Source organism: Ahaetulla prasina, chromosome 1 (genome assembly GCF_028640845.1).
Source record: "Ahaetulla prasina isolate Xishuangbanna chromosome 1, ASM2864084v1, whole genome shotgun sequence".
Lineage (NCBI taxonomy): Eukaryota > Metazoa > Chordata > Lepidosauria > Squamata > Colubridae > Ahaetulla > Ahaetulla prasina.
This window is the reverse complement of record NC_080539.1, coordinates 131,348,114-131,372,117: the sequence shown is the minus strand read 5'-3', so window position 1 is coordinate 131,372,117 and position 24,004 is coordinate 131,348,114. Positions and strand designations below refer to the sequence as shown.

Here is a 24,004-nt window from a genome sequence, read left to right as displayed (position 1 = left end):
GCCCATTTCAACAAAGTATTCCCTGTGTTGGGATGCAAAGTAGACCCACTCTTTCAAGTAGGATGGGCTTGTCCTAGCTAGCAGGATGAGACAGTTATGGACAGAATCTTGCCAAACGAAAGCTGTAATCTTGTAAACTACTAGATATATTTTGAGATATGCTAAGTGTGGGTACCCTGAACCTCTTCACCTCTGCCCCATCCTATTTGCGATGGTGCAGTCTTTTAACCAGAGCCTCTCTGGGAAAGCTCTGTGTTGCTAAAACTCCCCTCACAACTGCTTCTCTAACTGCACATTACAGAGAAGGTGCTTTTGGTAGGCATTCAAGATTCTGTTACAATTCTCTAGCAGCATTAAAATGTATTCCAAAACTTCTAGTGATTGTTTCCTGACCTCATCTATTTTGAAGGGGTGACAATACATTGTATTATGCCAAGATTGTTGAATAAGCCGTAATGGCTGGGTTTGCAGATAATTCATACTGAACAATCATCACACTGAACAAAGGAAAAGGAGACTTTGTGACTTAGATTTGTCTCATGAGTATTTAAGCAGCATGGAAGTTGCAATGAGCCATTTCACCTTATCTACCCAACAGGTTGCTATTGATTCCATGTGCAAAATGGAATTTAAAAATATATTCAGGGTAAAAATGTTCCAAAGCACATTAACATCACCTGGACTAGAGTGATGTAAATATATGAATGGATTTGTTACTTTCGTACACAATTGTCATGAGATCAAAGCTAGACTGTTCCCCATTTCATATCCTTGGAATTAAGTACAGAAACATTTATGTTAGCAAAAAATAGCAGAGTACTTATGCTTGTTCGGGTCAGAAATACAAATACTTTAATAAAAAATATTTTTTTTAAAAAAATCAAGCATATTTCCAGAAGTAACTTGTACATAAAATATAAATGTATAAAAAACAATTAACATTTACATCTTTTCAACCAGTACAGACAAAATGCTAGAGTAGCGTGTGTATATAATACAGAACTTGTATTTCTTTTCAGGAAAACCATTTTTTAAAAAAACCCAAAATCTTTATTTGTGCATTAAAAATGTAAGGATATCTAGCTATTTCCAAAGATGTACTTATAACCAAAACATAATCCTACCATCTCGGTTCTAATTGAAAGGTAGAAAATATCCATGATAAATTAAACCGTGTGTGTGTGTGTGTGTGTGTGTGTGTGTGTGTGTGTGTGTGTGTGTGTGTGTGAATTCTGGATGATTAGAGTAGAATACTAAAACTCAGGATGCACAAAAGCCTTTTGTTGTGCCAATGTGTCACAGGAGAATGTTTCCCTAGAGTCCACTGCACTCTTTCTCCAAATGCTCAAGTAGCCTGGAGGCTAAACTAGCAGTTTGGGAAACTAACAAAACCTAAATGTTACTTTAATATTGGCCTGAACCCACAATTTCTGCCGGTAAACAATATTGAGTTAACATTAAGATTAACCTATAGTAATGAAAATGGGAAACTTTACTGTTTTCCTCTTACTTTTCAACTTAGTTCTGTGGTAACCAAGAGCCTTCCCCTTTATATTTCCTTAGCTTTGAACCTTACTCTACACATGAATGTTTTTCTTGCCTATAGCTGCAATTACTTGGGATCTTGTGCCTTAAGAGATAATCAGCATATAATAAGAACATCTGTTTAAATGGCTTGGATATAAGCCTTAGGTTAAAGAATTCTGTACATTCATAGTAATGCATCAGCATCCTTTTCGTTCATTCATTTTCTGTGTTCATATGGAGCATAGAAATGATGTTCCTTAGGATGAAGCAATTGTCTGTAGCTAAAATGAAAAACAAAACAAAGTGTAGATCTAATTATGGGCTTCAGGTCTTCAGGCTCAGGCTAGCCAATCCCTTTGCTCATCTTTTTAAATGTTTTTCAATTGAATGTTTTATATTGATATAGACATTTGGTGCAGCCTCTAGGAACATTAGCATAATCACCAAAGTTACATTGCACAAATACTTTACTTTGCTAAACTCATTATATTCATGTCAGTAATTCACAATCCAGTTATTGTATTGTAGTTTTTTAATAGAGCTGGCAGGGTACAATTAAAGTAGAGGTAAATTTAATGGGCATATATTTTTGTTTCCCAATTAAATATTATCATAAGCTTTCCAACAGAAGATATATGATAACAAATTACAACACTCTCTATATTGCCATCAATCTTTAAATAGTCAATTTTATTCTACGACAGAGGCTGATAAACATCTATTACATTTAAAGCAAACATTTAGGTGTATTATGCAAAAGCAGAACATAAACTAAGGTTACAGGGACAATCCAACTTTTTCTGCAGTAATTGTTTTGCCTGCACCCTCAATTTCAATACGTAAAATTCTTCATAAAGGAAGCACTCTCTACAAGAGATACTTAACAAAATGATAGTGGAAAGAGGCCTTAAATAATTCAAAAAATACTCCCATTTATTTGGATGTGCTAGTGAAATGTCAATTTGAAGTGACTGATGACAAATATGTAGAGAACACTACTTCCTTCTAAGAAGAGGGCCAAGTGATTCTATTAATAGAATTAAAATAAGAAAATAATTATTGAGTACATCTTGTTTTATCTGTTAATTGTCATCATTTTTGCTTAGGGCATTAAATAAAAAGTTGCATTCTTGATCATTCTCAAAGCTATATAACTTAAACTTCAATCACTTTGAATTTATAAACTATAAACATACTAAATATAACTATTTACATATTTTACAGAATAAAATTACTGTAATAATACTTCCTCAATATCATCTTCTAAAGAATCAAGTGCCTTAACTGCTGGTCTATTTGCTGTATGTTGCAATCGTTGTCTTTGGGATATAAAGTTCTTTCCTTCACTAAAAAAAAGATCAGTGTCATTTTTAATGTTGACCATGGTTCCTTTAGCCTGAAAACCATTGTTTGTATTACCGTCTTGTTGAAAATCATTTCTCTTAGGTGGAGTGATTGTATTGACATTGCTACCAAACAGCTGCTCCATTAAATTCGACTTTCTCTCTTTCTTAGTATCAAGACCTACGTTTTCCTTAGTGAGTTCATCTAAGAAGTCAATTTTTTGATTAAGCCAGCTTGGCCTCCCTGACCCTTTCCCAAAGGAAGGTACATAACTACCAAATATCAAATCATTGCTTGCACATGTGATGTCTGTAGACAGTGGTTTCTGGATTTCTTGTTTGACAACTGTACTAAAGCGATCTGGTTCTGGCAAACCATTAGACATTTTCTCTATTGTCTCTGACAATTGGTGCAGTTTCTTAGTTTTTTCCAATGTATAAGGTACAATGACAGTATCTGTGGGAAGTTCTTGGGAAGCCGTATTTATATTGTTCTGCGTTTCCCTGTCAATTTCATGCATCTTGGCAAGCAGAATTTTTTTCCGTCTTTCCTCCTCTGTTCTGTCATGATTCTGTGTTCCTTTTTCTGAAATACATACTTCTGCCTCTATCTTCACTTTTTCATTTTCAAGCAAATGACTGTTTTCTTTCTTCTTTCTGTCTGATTCTTCTTTCTCCCATTCTGAAGGTTAAAGTACAACAAATTTAGATCTACATATTGATTGTATTGACATTCACACATGATGCTAAAGTATAGTTTAGTATGACTACTGGGTATATAAGTTGAAACAAGCCAATTTTTTATCCTCCAATAAGGCTGAAAACTTTTATGCTTTCCCACAATTGTGTCTTGTCTAGGTCAAAAAAATGCTACTAATACTATACAGTAGTTCTTAAAAGTGTGTAAACCCTGTTGAAGTTTGAAAATGTCTGTGTAAATATGACCTAAACATGACCTATTCTTCATACCACTTCTAAAACTAGATAAAGAAAATGCAATTAAATAAATCAAAAACATTATCCTTGTTCATTTATTTATTCATTGAACCAAGGCTACATCTTCATGTGTGACAAAAGTTCATTGGAAGGAAAATTATTGTTAAGTAATAATTAAGTGCAATTGCATAATTCAACATGTTAGTTATAATTTACAATTAGGATATACTTGATTTTTAAATAATGCAAAGAACAGTGTTTACATATTTCTTTTAAAGACAAGCAAATATACAAAGCTGGTTTTTTAAAAAGGCTTTCTACAATTATCCCCATGGATGTGTATGAGGAGAATGGACTTGGATGTTAATATTTCTATTGACTATATCAAAGTACTGTAATGAAAGGGCAAAATCACCAATTTCCATGGAAGGGTAGATAAACACACACCTACAAAGAGGATGATATACAAAGATCACTCAGTTCTTCAATTTGTATAGTTCAGATATATGTAGCAAACTATTTAAGTGAAAGTTCATGGAGTCATAGATATCTAGCCCATCTCCTACATAGTCCAAAAAACCACCACTACAGCATCCCCAGCAGATGATGATCCAGCCTTTGTTCAGATACCTCCAGCAAAGGAGAGTCCACCATTTCCCATAACAATCCCATCCCCTGTTGCACAATTACATTAGAAAATTTATTTATAAATAAATAAAATAAATAAATTTATTTATTCTCTTATACTTTAAACTCTTTGTGACTTGTCTCATTTTCAGAAATATCACAGAACAATTCTGCTCCGTTTTCTACATCAGAAGAGTTAAAAATATGTGGCCCACAAAAATCCTGAGTGCGGCCCGGACCAGTTTAAAATGGAATTCAGAAATATTTAACAAAATAAAATTAAAATACAATAAAACACAGAGTTCATGCTTTTTAAAATGAAATAATAATAAATTACATCACCAAGCACCATAAAACACTGGCCTTGCGAGATCCTGCACGACACACACATGAACAGAATTCTTTATTGGCCAAGTGTGATCGGATGCACAAAGAATTTGTCTCCAGTGCATAAGCTCACAGTGTACATATAAACAGTAAGTAATGTGTATGTGTGAGTGTGTATATGCATATATATATATTTATACACACATACAAACACACTGTATATGTATATACATATACATACACACATATATTTATACTATACACACAGAGATATATATTTCCTCTTTCCTTAAGAATTCCACAGGCTTATATAGAAACCAAACAATGAAATGGCCTCAATAAACTCAATACAGTAAAACAAATTATCAAAGAAAAAACCCCATTAAAATGTAGTGTGTAGCTATGCAGTTAAAAAAGTGTTCACTTAAAAAGTAGTCTGCTTATGAATTGCCATCTTGAAAACACCCAGAGAACAAGCATTTATCTTTTAATTTGAGACTAGATAACATGGGGATGGTCTGTATTTTTTCCAAGTGAGAGTACCATAACTGCATGACATAACCTTCTTATTCCTATTCACTACACTACCAAATCTACAGGTAGAACCATAAGCAATAGCTCTCCTGATGTTCTTGATATATGAGTTGGGGTATATTGGGGAGGCAGGTTTATCTAGATTCTGTGGTCCTGAGCCATTTAGGTCTAAGGAGACCACCATCATTTCCGCACTGAGCCAGGCACTCAGAGGAGATAGTAGTATCTAACAACCATTCATTTTAAAAGCAGCTAGGGAAGTCAGTCTTCATTAGTACTTAGTTAGGCAGCCACAAAAAAATCCTAGAGCTGAAGGCTTGATAAGCGAAAAACAACCAGAAGGTACTGGTAAGCCACTTCCATACAGTTACCAAGGACACATCCAGGTAGTTACCAGGAATTGTACTCAAGGGAGTTCTTATCTTTTGCCTAGAGGCCCTCAATACAATGTCAGTGGTTTTTAAATTGTTTCATCCAATTACCTCTTTTGCCTGTCTCTAATAATGTTATTACACCACTGTAATGACATTCACATCCATTGTTTTCACAAGTGTCTTGGCACCAGGCAGTTCCAAACTGGATCCTCAACTCACAAACAAGCAATTACAAATTGCTCCATTATCCCCAGGACATGTCCAACCTATCCCACTGGGGGTAATTACCTCCAGTTTACCAATCTATGTGATAGGATTTTGTTTCGCTGCCCCACAACAATCACAGATATACTGTACAAAAAAAAACACCCAATAAGAATTTACTTATTGCAGTATAAAAATAAAAAAAAGTGTTTTATCATCTGAGAAGAAATAACCATTATTTAAGAAATGTAGCTGATAATAATTGGAGGAAATTGTACATATATATTACATAATCACATGTTCATATATAAATCCTGCAAATGTAAACATTTCTACTTTACCTTCTCTTAGTTTCTTGGCTCTTTCTTCCAATGCTTGGAGTTCTTGTTCATTTTTTAGTTTCTCTTCTCCTTCTTGGTTCTGTTCTTGCTTGAAATCCTCTCTTTGTTCATTCCAATCTTTAACTGGCTGTTCCTAAAAATATAAATGTAGAATAAAAAGCTCTTCAAAAACCATTTGGTTGAAATTAAAATGAATACTGTCATTTCAATTCATTTGCAATAAGTTCCATTAACTAAAAATATCAGCAAATTATAATCAAAATACTCTTAGTAAAAAAAGTAGTGTATACTCCTTTCCTACTTAAGGAAGATGCTACTATCTGATATTCAAGATCCCTTTTAGCTCAGGCACCGTCTATTCCATTCGTGAAGGATTTTCAGTTCTTAAGAAAGGCTTTTCAGGGATATGAGAAGGACTCTCACTCAAAGAAGCAGATAAAAAGATGCTGCCTGATTCCTCTACATGACTTTTATCTGGATTCAACTCACAAAATTTTCAGATCTTAGCTATTTGAAGAAACCTGGGCATTCCTATATTTATCATACTAAAACTTAGATTTTCAATTTGCAGTTACAGGTAGTCCTTGACTTAAAACCAAATTGGAACCTAAATTTCCATCGTAAATCCTTGTGGTCATAAATTGAGTTGGACCAATTACATGACAGTTTTACAGTGATTGTTAAGTGAATCACATGGTCACTAAGCAAACAATGCAGTCGTTAAGCAAATCCAGTTTCCCCAATCAGTGGTTTTTTTCCCCTAAAAAAAAGTGAGAAAAAAGGTCACAAATTGTAATCATGTGACTGCAGGATGCTGCAACTGGTCATAAATGCACACCAGTTAAATGAATGGTCATAAATCGAGCAGTATCTACTTTCACTTCAACACAAACTTTTCCAATGACACGGAGAGAAGACAATAAAAAGGGAAATTACGGTTTCAACTCACCAATTGGAGATGCCCATCTTCTTCTTTTTTCTCCACTATTTCATCAGAAATGAAGTCTGGTGGCAATGGAAATTCTATCGGGGAAAAGTATCCAGTAGTCTGTACTCCTTTTGTGTTCGGTACTTCTCTTACAGTGTTTTTCTCAACAACTAAAATAAATTTTGAGCCACATTTTAAATAGTTTTATTTAAATAAACAGTATCAGGAAATTCATAGCCACTTGCTTTATTATTAATATGAATGACATAAATGCATATCAAAACAGAGTCCCTTAGAACATCCGTAATGGAATATGGAGCTATAAGAAGCCTGGAATGCTGACAGCAATAAAGATTTAAACACCTCTTATTAAGCCAACTGCCAACCTTCACACATAACAATACCATTCCATAATAATTTATTCTTCTTTAATTGAGCTAAGAGTTGCTTTGCTTTGGTTTTCAAATGCAAAAATTAGAATAAAGATTGTTTACTTTTCAAATGATTAAACACTAAAAAGTACAGGCAATGGATTCAATGTGCTAGAAATATGGAAATATTGAGAAATCACTCATCATTGAGTGATATATTATTTAAAGTAAACTTTCACTGTTTTGTATATAAAAGTTAATATAGTACCAGTATTTACCTTTTTTTCTTGGTGTGGTATCATCATGTTTTTTGGGTGAGTGTTTTAACATACGATTAGAATATATATTTTTTGCATCTAATTCTCTCTCTTTTTCCTAATAAAAATAGATAACATACATAATGTCAGAAAATATACATATTGTCAGAAAAATTCTTACATTTTTATTTCTACAGTGCCTTGTTAAGATTTTTGAGATATACGCCCAATATTTATATTTCAATTTTTATAACAAATATGCGTTTTGAAGTTTAGTTATGTGAGTAACCAGATAATTCTGAAGTATTCAAAGTGTTCAGCCCAGATGTTTTATAACTTGATGATATAATACACCCTCTCTGCGCAGAATATAAACTCTTTACTCCTGAAGGCAAAATAACTTTCAGATGTGGGATGGGATGACATAAGATTATATGACAAAATATGTGTACCACTGTTCAGTTTTATACGGCATAAATAACATAACATAACATAACAACAGAGTTGGAAGGGACCTTGGAGGCCTTCTACCCCCTGCTCAGGCAGGAAACCCTACACCATCTCAGTCAGATGGTTATCCAACATTTTCTTAAAAATTTCCAGTGTTGGAGCATTTACAACTTCTGCAGGCAAGTCGTTCCACTTATTAATTGTTCTAACTGTCAGGAAATTTCTCCTTAGTTCTAAGTTGCTTCTCTCCTTGATCAGTTTCCACTCATTGCTTCTTGTTCTACCCTCAGGTGCTTTGGAGAACAGCCCGACTCCCTTTTCTTTGTGGCAACCCCTGAGATATTGGAACACTGCTATCATGTCTCCCCTAGTCCTTCTTTTTATTAAACTAGACATACCGAGTTCCTGCAACCGTTCTTCATATGTTTTAGCCTCCAGTCCCCTAATCATCTTTGTTGCTCTTCTCTGCACTCTTTCTAGAGTCTCAACATCTTTTTTACATTGTGGAAACCAAAACTGAATGCAATATTCCAAGTGTGGCCTTACCAAGGCATTATAAAGTGGTACTAACACTTCACGTGATCTTGATTCTATCCCTCTGTTTATGCAGCCCAGAACTGTGTTGGCTTTTTTAGCAGCTGCTGCACACTGCTGGCTCATATCTAAATGGTTATAAATGATCCTGTGAAAGACGGATATACTTTGACCGATCTTTAAATTGATGATTATCAGGTTTTTACAGGGGAACATACTATACATCTGCAGGCTAAGGAAGACTTCTTTTGAATAACATTATGTCTATGTTGCAGCCCTAAATATGACTAATGAGCTGAACAACTTAGACAAAGCCGGAACACAATTTTATATCACAGGGATTTTCGAAGTCCATAATACTCTAATTGCCTAAATCAGTAACATGAATTTATATAACTCTACCCAGAAATAAATTTTAATTATTTCATTGAGGTTAGGGTGGATATATGTCTATTTACTTTTAATAATTACATTTTGATCTTTATATAAAATAAAAGTGTGAATCTTACACATTAGTAAAATAAGGTTGGATAAAATACAATTGGGATTTAGTTTTGCTTAATTCCAAAATTTAAAGTCGTGTTTTTAACAAGGATGATTTTTCTTACTTTTGCATAATTTCTGAAATCTGAAATTGATTATGAAGGCAGCCACTGTCAATCATTAGGTTGAATGGTGGGGGAAGTACAGGTAGTCCTCAATTTATGACCACAAATGGGATTGGAATTTCAGTTGCTAAGCAATGCATGATGTCATGTGATCACATCACTTGGCGACAGCAGTCCATCATTAACCAAATTCCACTGTTGTTAGCCATGGACCCAGCTCAGTCCAACCATTCTGGACATCTCCCAGCCCCAAGCCTCAATAAGGAAAGGGATTACTTCCTCTTTAACTCACTCTATCCATCTGTTTCCCTACTACCACCATTTCTGCTCTTTTGGTCACCCTTTACCCTAATTTGCAGGGCCTGCAAGCAATCCCAGAATGCATGGCTCAGGGGCTGCTTGTCATACTGCAGCTCGGGGGCTTTTAGTGCACTGCAATTCCGCAGCTGCAAGAACCCACAGACAATCCTGAAACCTAAACCACCCAACAGTGTGGAGCAAAGCTGTCATGCCCTGAGAAACCCCAGCTGCCCTTGCAGTACAGTGCAAAGCCGCAGGTAAGTCAAGTTGCCCTAGCAGCATGGCCAAAGCCACAGCCGTCTCAGGAAACCTAAGTAGCCTCAGCCAGTAGCCCTCACCACCCTGCACTCCAGCTTTTCCAGCTGACCTTCACCATTTTCTTGCTCTTGCTGCTTAAGCGGTATGCCCACCCTGGCCCTTTGCAAGGCGGCTGCTGACCACATGAAACCATCTTCCCCAGATCTCATGGCTAAATCACTGTACATGACCTTAGGAAGGAAGCCTGATGTGGCCAGAAGCTGCCTTGCAAAAGACTAGGCCGGACATACTTGGTTAGCAACAGGAACAAGAAACTGCAATGGTCAGTTAGGGTGTCAGGGGCTGTGAAGGACAAGGAGCCAAAAGGGCATAAATTGGGAGAGTAGATAGGCAGGTGAGGGAAGCTGAAGTGCCCCTGTAGTTATAAGTGTCAGCAGGCTGCCAGGTGCCAACATTTTATTCACCTGATCAGGGGCACTGCAACAGCTGTAACTTCAGAGACAAGTCATAAGTTTCTTCATTCGGTGCCACCGTAACTTTGAATGATTATTGAACAGTTGGTTGTAAGTGGAGGACTACTTGTACATTCCCTTGCCTTAAATCAGCTTTTCTTAAAAATGCTGCAGCTTGCAAAATACTGGTAGGCTATATTTTGCTTTTGATGCTCACTCAGAATGAGCCATACTGAAATAATAACCATAGTCTTTGCCCCTTCTTCTTTCTCTTCTGTTTTAATTCCATCTGCAGAAATAACATCAGTTCAGTGAGGACTTCTGTATAGAAACTTTATCATTCAGGTATGCTTATTTCTCCTTTCAAAGGCAAAAAGTGGTGTCTAAAAGAAACAAATAACATTTGGGCTTTATGCAGAATTCTGAACCTTCACACATTTTTTGCACTAAAGTGGTAATCCTGCTTGGAAATAAAGCACAAGGAATGGACTCTTTAGAAACACACTGCAACCTACATTCAAGAAATGCTGTTGTATCAAAAACTATAATTCAATTTCCCATTAATAGTTAGTATTGAATTATGTGAGATATAAAAAAGTATTTTAGATTAAAAGATATGTTATAAAGATGTTCTATGCTAGACAATATCAATTTTTACCTTTATTTTTTGTTTTAATCGTTGGACTTCCTCTTGGATAATCTTATTTTCTTCTTGGGCTTCATACAATTTCTTTTTCACAGAGTGTAGTTGTCTTTGGAAACTACTATTGGTAAGATCAAGCTTCTTCTCAAACTCCTACAATTCAGTATAATAGTAAAATCATCATGTTTTGGTAAAAATATTTTTAAAGGGCAAAACTGAGGAATTGTTTGTATATAATTGTTTGTATAAGAGCCACTGTGGCACAGTGGTTAGAGTGCAGTACTGCAGGCTACTTCTACTAACTGCCAGCTGCCTGCAATTTGGCAGTTCAAATCTCACCAAGCTCAAGGTTGACTCAGCCTTCCATCCTTCTAAGGAGGGTAAAATAAGCACCCAGATTATTGGGGGAATTTGCTGACTCTGTAAACCACTTAGAGAGGGCTGTAAAGCACTGTGAAGCGGTATAAAAGTTTAAGTGCTTTTGCTGTTGCTGTTCAAATACTTTTCTAAAATGAAATATTTCATTTCATTTCATAGCCCTTCTCAACCCTATCAAAATATTTAAATTATAAACAATTTCACTAATTTCTCTTATTTGTTGATGTCAGAGTCAGAAATTGACAGTCTTATTATTTTCATCATGACAAAATGTCACCCAACATCTAATAAACTAAAAGGAAATATAAAGATGTATAAACTCATCAATGTATCTTACAGAAAGTCTGAACTTCAACTACTGAAGAGGCACCAAAACAGAACAAAACAAAGTGCCTACTGTTTACCATAGAGTTTGAACAGAGTTTCATGTTTTGCTCTACCTGGACAAATGCTGCAAGACAAAAAAAAATTCCATCTGCTCTCTTTTCCAGCTCTGTATTACTGAATGCTAACTTATTTTCACACAGTGTAAATTTCCCCTAACTTTCCATTGCAATTTAGAGAGACATCATATGGTCCTATGTATGACCTTAAAGAATAACTTGATGACAAGTTCTAGATCCTACATTAGCAAACAGTATGAAAAATTAATTCCTAGTCAAATAAAGGTTTTATCATGGTGATAAGGAGGGGCTAGAAGTGGTTGGAGACTTCTTACCAGTTTTATTCAGCTTTAATAAAGTTTCATGTTATCATTAAACATTCATATTATTCTACTTCTTTTTTCATTCGTTTAGACTGCTACAATTTTCAACTCAGGGTAGGTGGCAAAAAATAAAAAAAAAATCCCCACTCCCATGTTGCCTGTTCTCTTGATATTTACCTTATTTAATCTTCCTAATATAAGTGTTTTTATTAACTTTTAAACTTTTATATTATTCTGTAAACCTTCCAGAATTGCTTGAGCAGTGCAATGGGAGGCATACAAATTTAATAATAAATCAAGCAAAATTAAATCAATTTTAACAAGAGCACAAAAATATTATATGCATACTCCCATAAACTTAACCCTAAAACTGCATTATTAACATTTGCAAACACAGAGTGACAAAGTAACCTTAGAAAATTTATCCCTGTGAGTTTGATGAATGAAGAGCCTTAAATAATGGAGGGATTACTGAGAGAAGTTTGGGGACTATTCTCACCAATAATCTGTCTCTGCATCATCTCTATATAATTCCAGAAAATTCCCATTCTCCAGGTTTTCTTAGAACATAGGGAAGCTGGTGAAAGCTACTTCATCCTTTTCTACACAAAGCAGGCCTTTTATGAACTCAGCTCCCCTCTTACAATCTTAAGGATCCAATTAAGGATTCTAATGAATTAGTAGTATGTCAAAAGAAAAGGTGAATTTAAGAATTTAATTTACAGTGAAATTTTAAACTTATTTATTTAGAAGTATAAGTTATGTTTAGAAGTAACACTCCCACTGTTTACCGGCTAAGATTTTACATCTGTGAGTTATAATAGTATTGTTAGCAAATAACATTTGATACTGATTCTTTGTCAGATTCAAAGAAATCACAGGACTAAATTGGCCTGTTAAGAGTTTAATTTTGTTTGTTTTTTCTAAGGATGAATGGCCAGTAAATGTATAAATATAGTATGCACCATAGAATGTACAAAATAAAACATTATATTTTAAAATGCTTTTTAAAATGGCTCTCACCTTAATTTTCTTCTCACTATCTTCCAATCTATTTTCTGCAATTGCCAGCTTCTTAGCCAGCTCATCACGTTCAGGGAGGTTCTTATCTTCTGCAAGTTTTTTCAGTTTTTGCAAACTACTTTTAGCTTTGAATAGCTCTTCCTCTGAAGCCTTGAGTTTCTTCTCGGTTGTTTGTTCTCTTTCTTGTGTTTTTCTTAAGCGCTCCTTTAGTATTCTCATCTCATCATTATGCCTCACCAGAAGTTGAGAGATTTCATTTTCTGTGTCTTCAAACTTATGAAGGGCTTTCTCATGTCTGTACTGAAGCTGCTTTAGTACCCTATTTTCTTTCTGTAACTCATCAAGTTTGACATGCAGCCCAGTCAGTTCATTACGAAGCTCGTTAATTTTCAGCAGCCTAGCAGAAAGCACTCTCTTTGTAACAAGACTAATATCTTTGGCAGGAGACTCCCTGGTGAGGCTCTGGGAGTAAAAACCCCAGCGGGTTCTCTTGCTGGGTGCGTATTTAGAGTAAAACTGCTTTGAGGCTGCAAAGAAATACAACAAGGTTAAGATTACAATGAAAATGAGTAAAATCATATGAGGACTGAAATTTCTTAGATGTACAATTTCTCATAGCTTGCAAACATATTACAACAATCTCTCAAATATTCACTTTGAAATCAGCAAATATTAACTCTTGCACCATTTATTTTTTTAATCCTGATTTTCTAAAAGCCTAAACAGTCTTTTAAAAAGAAGATACCAGTCTAAGAAGAGTTCAATATTTTGGCACAGTAAAGGAGAACCTGAATTTTTCAAATCTACTGTAAACTTTAAAAGCACTTATGGGTTAGGGTAGGAGAAGAGAGGCAATAGATTTGGACAAAGATAAACAAGAAGAAAAACTAAAAATAGATGACTCATCTATCTAAAATAAAACTAAAATGAAACTAATACTGTATCTGGTGTGCAAAAAATCTGAATCATTTAATGGCAGTCCAACTAGTATCATCTGAGTTTTTGCAGCCCAAATACTATGGTAAACACCTTGTGACTAACTAAATATTCAGTCTGTAATTAAAAATAGAGGAGGTCTTTGTCAATCTTTTAAAAGGAATATATATATATATTGTACTGTCTGTTCAACATTATTGCTAAATGAATGTTTAAATGGTCATGATCAGCTGATCTGTTAACTGAATAAGAGAATACCTATTTTCTCTACTCTCTTGTATTTAAGATGCTATATTATGAGATGAAGAAAGGAGATATTTATCACTGATTAAATTCAATTAATACATACAATTACAAGAACAAAAGTGTGTTCCAATTTAATTACAAAGAAAAAGCAAGCCAGGGCACTTTCTGTTGAGTAAATTATACTTTTTTTATTTTAAAACCTAAATGTTAATTTTTATTACAAATGTCAGCTCAGCTTTGAAATATGCCAAATCTTATTTTCATATAATTCATTTAACACCATGATACACACAGCCACACACATAATAAATTGTGTTTTGCCAACTACTTACCATGATAATCTGCATGGCTTTTCAAGTTCTGTATTTTATTGCTTCTATTTACAGTTTGTATAGACTGAGTGCTGATGGTTGGAGACTGATCAGAAGCATGAGATGAATCATCATCCGAGTAATATGAATTGCTGCTTTTATCACTGTCTGATTTTCTGCTATGCCCAGAATCCAGACTCCTTCCTCCTTCCTCCATTACAAGAAACTTTTCCTCAAATAGTCATTTTCCAGATGAAGGCTCATTACACGGTCACTACTGGCTGCTTGTCAGTTCATTACCTAAGTTTAGAAGAGTTGCTGACATCATTTTGGCAATCAATATTTCTCATGTATCTTTTAATCCGAATTCAAAGAAGAAAATGGAAGCTGATTATAATAACCATTTTAAAATGAATGATAGTGGCCAGTAATTCTTCCATTTAATGTTTGATTAAGTCTTATTTATATACATTTGTGAAATGAACTTCTGCAGATTAGAGTTTGTTAATTATAACTGATGTTACACATTACCATTTTATCATTACTGGTAACACAACAGAGGAATTCCTTCAAAGAAAAATATTAAAAAGCATATTGCAGAAGGGCAGCACATCACTTGAAAAAAATACCTAATAATAAATAATTCCAAAGAAATAGATATATGAATAAATCATGTTCAATATGAGAACATTCATAATTTTATCAATTATTAATTTATAAATACATGAAAGTCCTTTGATTTGAACATAGCCAACCATTTTTAAAGTTAAGCAAATATTTAAGATGGTCTCAACCAGTTGTTTTGGTCAGTATTTTTAAGCATCATCACAGTACAGACAGATCTAACAAAAACGTGTTCCTACTAAATCAGACCAAACTTAATCTACACCAAATGTTTTTTTTCAAAATGACTAATTATAGGACATGCTGCTGAATCCTTCATATTCCCAGTGATTCTAAATTTTATTTCATCTAGAACATAGACTTCATATTTTTTATCATTGGTAGACTTGTTTTCTCCAAATTTGTCTACTCAAAATCTTTAAAAAATAAATCTAATTATGAACAGGACTATTGTTATAGTAGTATATTATATAAAATACCCTGTTTCCCCGAAAATAAGACCTCCCCTGATAATAAGCCCAATCAGGCTTTTGAGCACATGCGCTAAAATAAGCCTCCCCCTGAAAATAAGCCCTCTCTAAAAATATTTAAAAGAAGAGCTGGAAATCAGGTAAGACCACTAGAGGAGCCCCATCTTGCTCCACACGCCCCAAAATAATAAGACCTCCCCGAAAATAAGGCCAAGCGCTTATTTCAGGGTTCAGAATCTTATTTTCAGGAAAACACAGTAGATCATGTAAACATTAAAAGTCTGGTACTCAGTGGAGAAAATACTGAACAATGAATCAATATTTTGATTTCCTTTATGGCAACATACAGTCTTTCACGTTTTCTCATTCTAATATGAGAAAGAAGACTCTCCATATTTAGCATATGTGTTCTGTCCCCCTCGCCTCAGTCCAGGAGACACAAGCGATGACTTAATTAGCCGGCAACTATCAGCTCTGGCAGCAAACTAGCGAGCGTCTGCCAAGTGTCTCTGTTATCTCTCTTGATGCCGATGAGTCAACCAGGAAACCAGGAACAAACAGTACTTCAGCTCTAGTTCTCTCCCTCTAAGCAGCTGATTTGCTCGCCACAAAGTGGTATAGCAGCCCTTGCTGCTTTTATATCCTGTGGGGTGTGGTTCCATGACTCAGCACTTCCTAGGCCTGCCCCACCCTTGCTTCTGTTGTACCTGCCTCTCCTGCCTAGGAAACCTGCCTAGGAAACCAGCCAGCCCTGATTGCCATCAGCCGGGTCTGGAGGCGTGGCCTGCAAGGGGGGGGAAGAGTCAGGGGAGGGAGGCCTCGTTATCTCCTCCACCTGGCCTGCCTCTGGCTCCTGGAGCTGAGCCAGGGAAGCCGGTGCTCCAGAGGTAAGTCCTGATGGCCCTTCCCCCTCACTTTCCAAGTCATTTTCTGGCAGGGGGCCCAGTTCAAGGGGCGCTGACACAACAGTATGGAAGTTTGTTATATTATATTTTAGTCACTAAAACTAATGTCTCACAGCATAAACTGTCCACCTATGGCATTTTATCTCCATCCTTTGCCGCTAACTCTAAATATCAGTTGTTCATTTCATTAGTATAATGTGCAATTTCCTATCTTTAAGTGAATGGATGTGCATCTTTTCAGTTTAATGTTCCTTCTCAAGTCAGATGCAAATTTAACCATGAAATTATGAAATTAAAGTCACCTTTACAGAGTCCACCGTTTTTGCAATAATTCTGATCTCATTTAATCTAAAACTACTTCAATAAATTCTCCACAGATGCTTTTTGGAATAAGTCCTGCTTATGGCATGTTTTTTTTCAACTTTAATGTTCATTTGACAAAATAAAAAAATGAAAGCTGTAATTAAAGAGAAATTGAGTAGAATTACTGCCTTCCACAGTAAGTACATCATATAGAGATGAAAAACAGAGACCTGAATTTTAACACATCAGTGTAAATTGCAATGGAAAAAAGTGTTTTCAAATTGAGGAATTCATAGTAATTTGTAGTAGTCACAAACTGATACATATGTATATGTCTCATTTCAATTTACAAATGCAGCTTAAGAAAAATTACAGAGGTCTAGTAAGTATCTCTAAACAAAATTTTCTGTAGGAATGTATTTTTTCCACATTTACATTTACTGAACAAACTCAGAAATAATGTCTTAACATTACTCTTGTAATTCTAGGCCAATTTTTTTTTTCTGACTAGTTCTACTGAATTTAATGGGATGTACTTTTGATTATACCAACATAAAGTAGCAACCACAAAGCAAGAGCCATAACTTACTAATAACTGAGGAAAGCTTTCATAAATAAAGGCAAATGTTCTCAGAGAAAGGTTTTAAAAGTATAATGTTATCCAATCTACATTTCCTTATAAAGTTTAATTTTCTTTGAAGGTTGTGCTATGGATGTATTTTCATAAGAGAGATTTTTAGTATTAATATTTCCCAGTAGAATGAAATGATTACATTATGGAAATATAGCATTAAATGTAATTAATTGCTGTAAAGATGCCCTCAATTTGAGCTTGATTCCTAGGGACCATAGCAATGCAGTTTTCTGGGCAGTATTATAGAAATGGTTTGTCATTATGTTCTGCTGGATGTTTTTTTTCAATGTTCCAATGTAGCCTGCAACCCTAGAATTACTAGTCAGTTTCCCATCCAATTACTTGCCAGGGCTGATCCTGCTTAGCTTCTGAGATCAGCAAGGGCTGGGTAGGTGGATAGGTGCTGCCACCTGCTGAGGCAACAGAAAAAAGTAATACTTATTTGAGGAAAAATCCTTAAATATGTCTAAATTCAACAATAAATTCCTAAACCAGAGATATCATGCTCTTCTGCATGTTTTGGTGGCTTGTGACTAAGGTATGCAATTATTTAAAAAGTTACTTCGTTAGTTCTTTTAAAATCATTTTATATTGCATTGAGAAATTCTTAAACAATAAGCACATATTTAGGAAAATATATTTTTCTATTCTTAGTATTATTCCCTTCCTGTTTACTAGCGAAAATGAAATTTACTAAGAAAATGCCAATAAATATTATCAAGATGAATCTCAAAAGAAGCTTCTGGTAACTTTTCAAAAAACAAATACTAACTGTAGCCTGACTATTATTAGTTAAAGTATCGTTCTAGAACAGGGGTCTCCAAACTTGGCAACTTGAAGACTTGTGGACTTCAACTCCCAGAATTCTTCAGCCAGCCATGTTTCTATGCTGGCTGGAGAATTCAGGGCGTTGAAGTCCACAGGTCTTAAAATTGCCGAGTTTGGAGACCCCTATTCTAGAATTACTCTCTTTCTACAGTTTTGCAAATTAATTAAAGTTACAAGATAATAAATATTTAAGAGCACAGCAGGCCACCCTCAGAAGAACCTTACCACAAATTGTATTGGCCTGCCTTCAGCAATAGTTTCTTGCTGGTTCTGCACATATCCATGTGGACACCCAAACAAAATAGTTTATTTGTTTTGCCAATAGGAAGCTGAGCACAAATATTACTATAAACCCCCAAGGACACAGGTCTCATAGGACAGAAAGGGAAGCAGATGTGTTGGTTTCAATATCAAATGCACACTGACATCAAAAGTGTTTGAAACATTGACAAGGACAACTCTGGGAAGGACAAGCAGAGGAATGAAGGGAATGGCTGTCATCTGCAAAGGCTAAAATGGGCCGAGACAGCTCTAATGGCTGTTGAAGATGTGCTGCTGGTTTCAGTTCAGAAAAAAGTGTGGCTTTGGGACCTAAAATAGATTAGGCAGGATTTGTACTGCTGAAGGCTTGTTAATACAAGTGTGATATAAAGCCCACAAAGTGTTTGAGAACACAAGTGGGGAAAGAGTGCTGGAGAAGAAAAGGATTGGCATGGAAATAATATGCTTGTGATTTTCAGTGCATTTGAAGATGTGGGGGGGAAAAGAAAACGAAAGGTCTTACTTGCAAAAGAATAATTAGCTAGATGAAGGCCAATTGCTGCTTTGTCTGACTGAGATAAAGGAAGAGGGATAAGGATAGATAGAGGGAGAGGGAAAATATTGCAGCTAATACTTGTGCTTCTTCAACTCTTCAGTAAGTCAGAAAAAGTATTAGAATAAAGTACATATTTATTAAGCTTGTATCCTAAAATACACATATTTACATGGTTAAGTGCTAACAATTGGAGTTCAGGAGAAAAAAATTCTCTCACATTTAATTTTGAAAAGATTGTCTTATCTACGGTAAAGGGTAAGGACAAACTGTTGACAGTAGAATGTGGAATAATTTAAGTGAATACAAATTGTATTTGCAAATCTGGATAAAGAATTGAAACTGTTTTTGCTTTTATTGGTAGTCTGAATAAAGAAGAAAATCAAAATACTGTTTTGCATTGTCTCTTTTCAACCAGATTCATTGAACCTGCAGATATACCCTGTAATATGAACCATACTATTTAAATTACAGTGGCATTAAGAGTCTGATATATTTATTTAAATTTTCTAATAGTTTAAGAGCTTTCTACAATAATATTTACTCCCTAAATATTTTTTTTACATTTTACATGAAATTAAACATAGCCTGCCAGGCTCTGTCCGGATTAATATTCTGCCAACTTTTAAAGTAATTTCATCAGGCTAAAGAAATGTTAGAGACTATTGGTTTGAAATTTATGCTACTTCAGCAATTATAAGGACTTTTACAATTAAAAAACTTCTTTAGCTATCATGAAACGCTTTCATTTAATGGTACTATCCTCTTAATTTCAACACACACACATAATTCATATCATCCTGAAGGTTATCTACATTTTCTTGAGTACTATGAGAATATATTATATATACTTTCAAATTTGGTAAGAATTTTAGCTGCCAAAATAGCTTACCTTACCAAAATTGGGCTGAAATTATTCACTGATAGGCTTATTTGAGAGTATATACAAGTAGTCCTCAACTTACAAAAGTTCATTCAGTGACCATCTGAAGTTACAACAGTACTGAAAAAAGCGACTTGTGATTGTTTCACACTTACGACTGTTGTAGTATCACCATGGTCACATGATCAAAATTCAGATGCTTGCCAATTGGCCTTTTATTTATTACAGTTGCAGTGTCCCGGGGTCATGTGATCTTCTGACAAGCAAAGTCAATGGGGAAGCCAGATTCACTTAACCTTGTTACTCTCTTAACAACTTCAGTGATTCATTTAGTAACAGTAGCAAAAAGAATTGTAAAATGGGGTAAAACTCACTTAATTGTCTCACTTAATAACAGAAATTTTGGGCTCAATAATGATCATAGATTGAGACCTACTTACACTTTATCTGTAAGTATGGTATATAAAGTAGTCATGTTTCCCATATATACTTGTGAATAAGCCCATTTCTGGATAAATTGACCAAAATACCATGAAAAATATATAATATGTCGATTATCCATAGGTAAGCCAACTGTGAAAATTAAAACATACAAATATTTTGATGGTTAGCTTATCTGCGGCTCTGGATTTTTTCATGGTACTTGGATTAAAAATTTGAGGATCAATTTATCTGTGAATATATGTGTTAGTTTAAAATTCAGATAGGTTTTGGCTAGATGGGGAAACTAGTAAAACAACCCAGAAGAAGAAAATGGCAAATCACTCTGTATGAAAAGCCTCCAGTTGAGTTTGACTGGTTGAAATTTTAATGTGCCTAGAATGAAATTAAATTTATAACACCTACAACAGCATAGAATTTAAAATCACGAAAACCTATTTCTAACCTTTCAGAATCATTGTATAATTTTTCCCCCATGGGTTTTATTTTCAATGATGTTCACAGTTATATAGAACATGATGTACTTCAATGTTTGTTTCTCCAGGAAATTGAATAATAAATATAAAAAGGGATTAAAAAAGACATGCAGCTTCACTTGCTTTGTTTGATACAATTTTCTTCCTACTTTATCTGTAAGTATGGTATATAAAGTAGTCATGTTTCCCATATATACTTGTGAATAAGCCCATTTCTGGATAAATTGGCCAAAATACCATGAAAAATATATAATATGTCGATTATCCATAGGTAAGCCAACTGTGAAAATTAAAACATACAAATATTTTGATGGTTAGCTTATCTGCGGCTCTGGATTTTTTCATGGTACTTGGATTAAAAATTTGAGGATCAATTTATCTGTGAATATATGTGTTAGTTTAAAATTCAGATAGGTTTTGGCTAGATGGGGAAACTAGTAAAACAACCCAGAAGAAGAAAATGGCAAATCACTCTGTATGAAAAGCTGCCAGTTGAGTTTGACTGGTTGAAATTTTAATGTGCTTAGAATGAAATTAAATTTATAACAGCTACAACAGCATAGCAGAATTTAAAATCACGAAAACCTATTTCTAACCTTTCAGAATAATTGTATAATTTTTCCCTCATGGGTTTTATTTTCAATGATGTTCACAGTTATATAGAACATGATGTACTTCTATGTTTGTTTCTCCAGGAAATTGAATAATAAATATAAAAAGGGATTAAAAAAGACATGCAGCTTCACTTGCTTTGTTTGATACAATTTTCTTCCTACTTTATCATTCTGGCTATAGCATTGAATTCTCAGGCTTCAATTCAAGTACAAACTTGATTAAATTCAATGCAGTTTTGTTTAATTGTGTACTGGACAAATAATACAACAATACATCAGTTCTCACAAAGCAGCATAGAATTATTTTGCTCTCTCTAATGCTGATGTAATGACTTTGAGAGTGTATGATTGTCATAACAAAAGCAACATTTATATGCATACCTATCCATGAAGAAAATAAAATAAAAAAGCCTAGTACATGATAAGAAGCAAGTTAGAAAATATATTCTTTCTTTTTAAGATGTTACTTAATTGAGCAATAACACCAGCTATTTTAATATATTTATAACATATAAATATAGCAAGTGAAGATGAATGTCTCTCAGAGTTTCATATTCTGTGATATTTTTACAGAAATCTACTTGATATTAATCTTGGAAACTGATTTTAAAAATATCACTATCCCAACATTCTTATTTTAAGCCCAAAATAAAAAGTAATCACCTAAATAAATAAGGATAAAAACAAATTTCATTCAGTCCAACTTTTCCATGTTGCAATCTCAAAGGAATCCTTTGGGGATATTTTACCCCATGAGTTATCATAATGAAAGCAAGGCACGTTTTCCTCTTCCTGCTAATGTAAAATAGAAGTACTTCATTCCAAATAATATGGAATAATCCAAATCATTTATGTTTATTCTGAAGTAAATCCCCGTGCTCAGTGAAATTTGTTTCCTAGAAAGTCTGCTTATGACGATAGCATTTATATTATAAATGTAATACTTTAATGATTATGTATCTGATTTCCCACCACCAATCAAATAGCAACCATAAGAAAGAAAAAAAATTGCGAGTAAAAGCATTAAGCTGCTAAGAATTGTATATTCATTTGAGTGTACCTACCAAAACTGAACACACCTAGTAAAAAAGAAAATGGAAAAAATACACCAATATCTTGTTTTCCCCGTATTATAGAAGACATTATATGTATTTTCTCATCAACCAGTTTTTGAAATATTACAGGAAGAAAGGACCATCAGATAATTAGGGTAAAAGGAAGATATTCTGTTCTCATATTAACTTTTCATGGTGATCACTCCAGTCCACTTCTCATCAAGACACTTATGTTTGATACTTTTGAAATATTAAACATATTTTGGTTGCAAATTCTGGTCTCATTAACCTCCACTGAACTTGGTGAGATTTGACTGTAGTAAGTAAGCACAACTAGGACTGAATTCCTTTGCAAATATTTCAGGTCCTTGAACCAGGGGTGAAATCCAGCAGGTTCTGACAGGTTCTGGAGAACCAGTAGCGGAAATTTTGAGTAGTTCGGAGAACCGGCAAATGTCACCTCTGGCTGGCCCCAGAGTGGGGTGGGAATGGAGATTTTGCAGTATCCTTCCCCTGCCACGTCCACCAAGCCACGCCCACAGAACCGGTAGTAAAAAAAAACTGGATTTCACCACTGCCTTGAACTATTATCTTTTAATTATCCCGGGCATAGGTAAACATAAGTTATAGATAGAAAGAAAGAAAGAAAGAAAAACTGAACAGCAGCTTTGACATGTAAGAAATCCCGTTTATGACATTTCTACGCAAACTTCAGTTGTAATAAATCGTGAAAATCATATTCCTATTCCACTTTTCCTCCAAGGTAACATTAGTCGATATCCTTTCTCCCACTTTTACTCCACAACAACCCTCCTGGGTAGGTTCGGCTGGGAGAGAAAGACTGTCCCACTTTTACCCAGCGAGTTAAGGGGGTAGACTCGTAAAAAAATGCATTAAATCAGCTGGATCTGGGAGGCAACTGACCCTTTCTAAGTGCCAGCCACAATGTCCCCCTGTCTATCACTGGCACCCCAATAAAGCTGCCTGGCTTTAGGGAGCCACCAGTCGCTTTACAGTGTATGAAAAGGAGGGGGGGGGAAGAGCTCCGATGAAACGAGGACGCGGGAGACGTTGCAAGCAGTCATTTCCCAACCTGGAACAGAGGCTGCCAGCGAGGCACCGAGACAACGCGACCGCCAAGAAACCTCGCCCCGTAATGCCAGCCCGCCCGCCCGCCACCCCGGGTTTCCGGCTTCCTCCCAGCGAGCCCCTCGCCCTACCTGACTCCGGGGGGCTCTACTTCCTCCTCCCCACTGACGGAGCCGGACGGTTACCGGGGCTCCCTTAAAGGCGTCACCGCGTCACCAAGCCGCCCCAGAATATTTACAGCAGGTTCCAAGGTA

General features: G+C 35.1%; 1 protein-coding gene across 1 annotated transcript; it reads right to left on the bottom strand.

The window, feature by feature from the left end:
- Positions 1 to 836: 836 nt before the first annotated feature.
- Positions 837 to 24,004, bottom strand: LCA5 (lebercilin LCA5). Its single transcript, XM_058176057.1, has 8 exons — positions 23,882 to 24,004; positions 14,636 to 14,914; positions 13,122 to 13,648; positions 11,030 to 11,167; positions 7,791 to 7,887; positions 7,163 to 7,311; positions 6,214 to 6,346; positions 837 to 3,552 (listed from the first exon to the last, which is right to left on the bottom strand). The coding sequence occupies exons 2-8, from the start codon at positions 14,829 to 14,831 to the stop codon at positions 2,759 to 2,761; spliced, it is 2,034 nt and encodes a 677-aa protein (XP_058032040.1). The 5' UTR covers positions 14,832 to 14,914; positions 23,882 to 24,004; the 3' UTR covers positions 837 to 2,758.

Excerpts from the sequence above, each read along its gene's own strand:
- LCA5 (XM_058176057.1), bottom strand. The coding sequence starts at position 14,831 with ATGGAGGAAGGAGGAAGGAGTCTGGATTCTGGGCATAGCAGAAAATCA. Across the intron at positions 7,888-11,029 it reads GATTAAAACAAAAAATAAAG|GAAAAAGAGAGAGAATTAGA; the intron begins GTAAAAATTGAT and ends TATTTTTATTAG. Across the intron at positions 6,347-7,162 it reads AAGATGGGCATCTCCAATTG|GAACAGCCAGTTAAAGATTG; the intron begins GTGAGTTGAAAC and ends TTATATTTTTAG.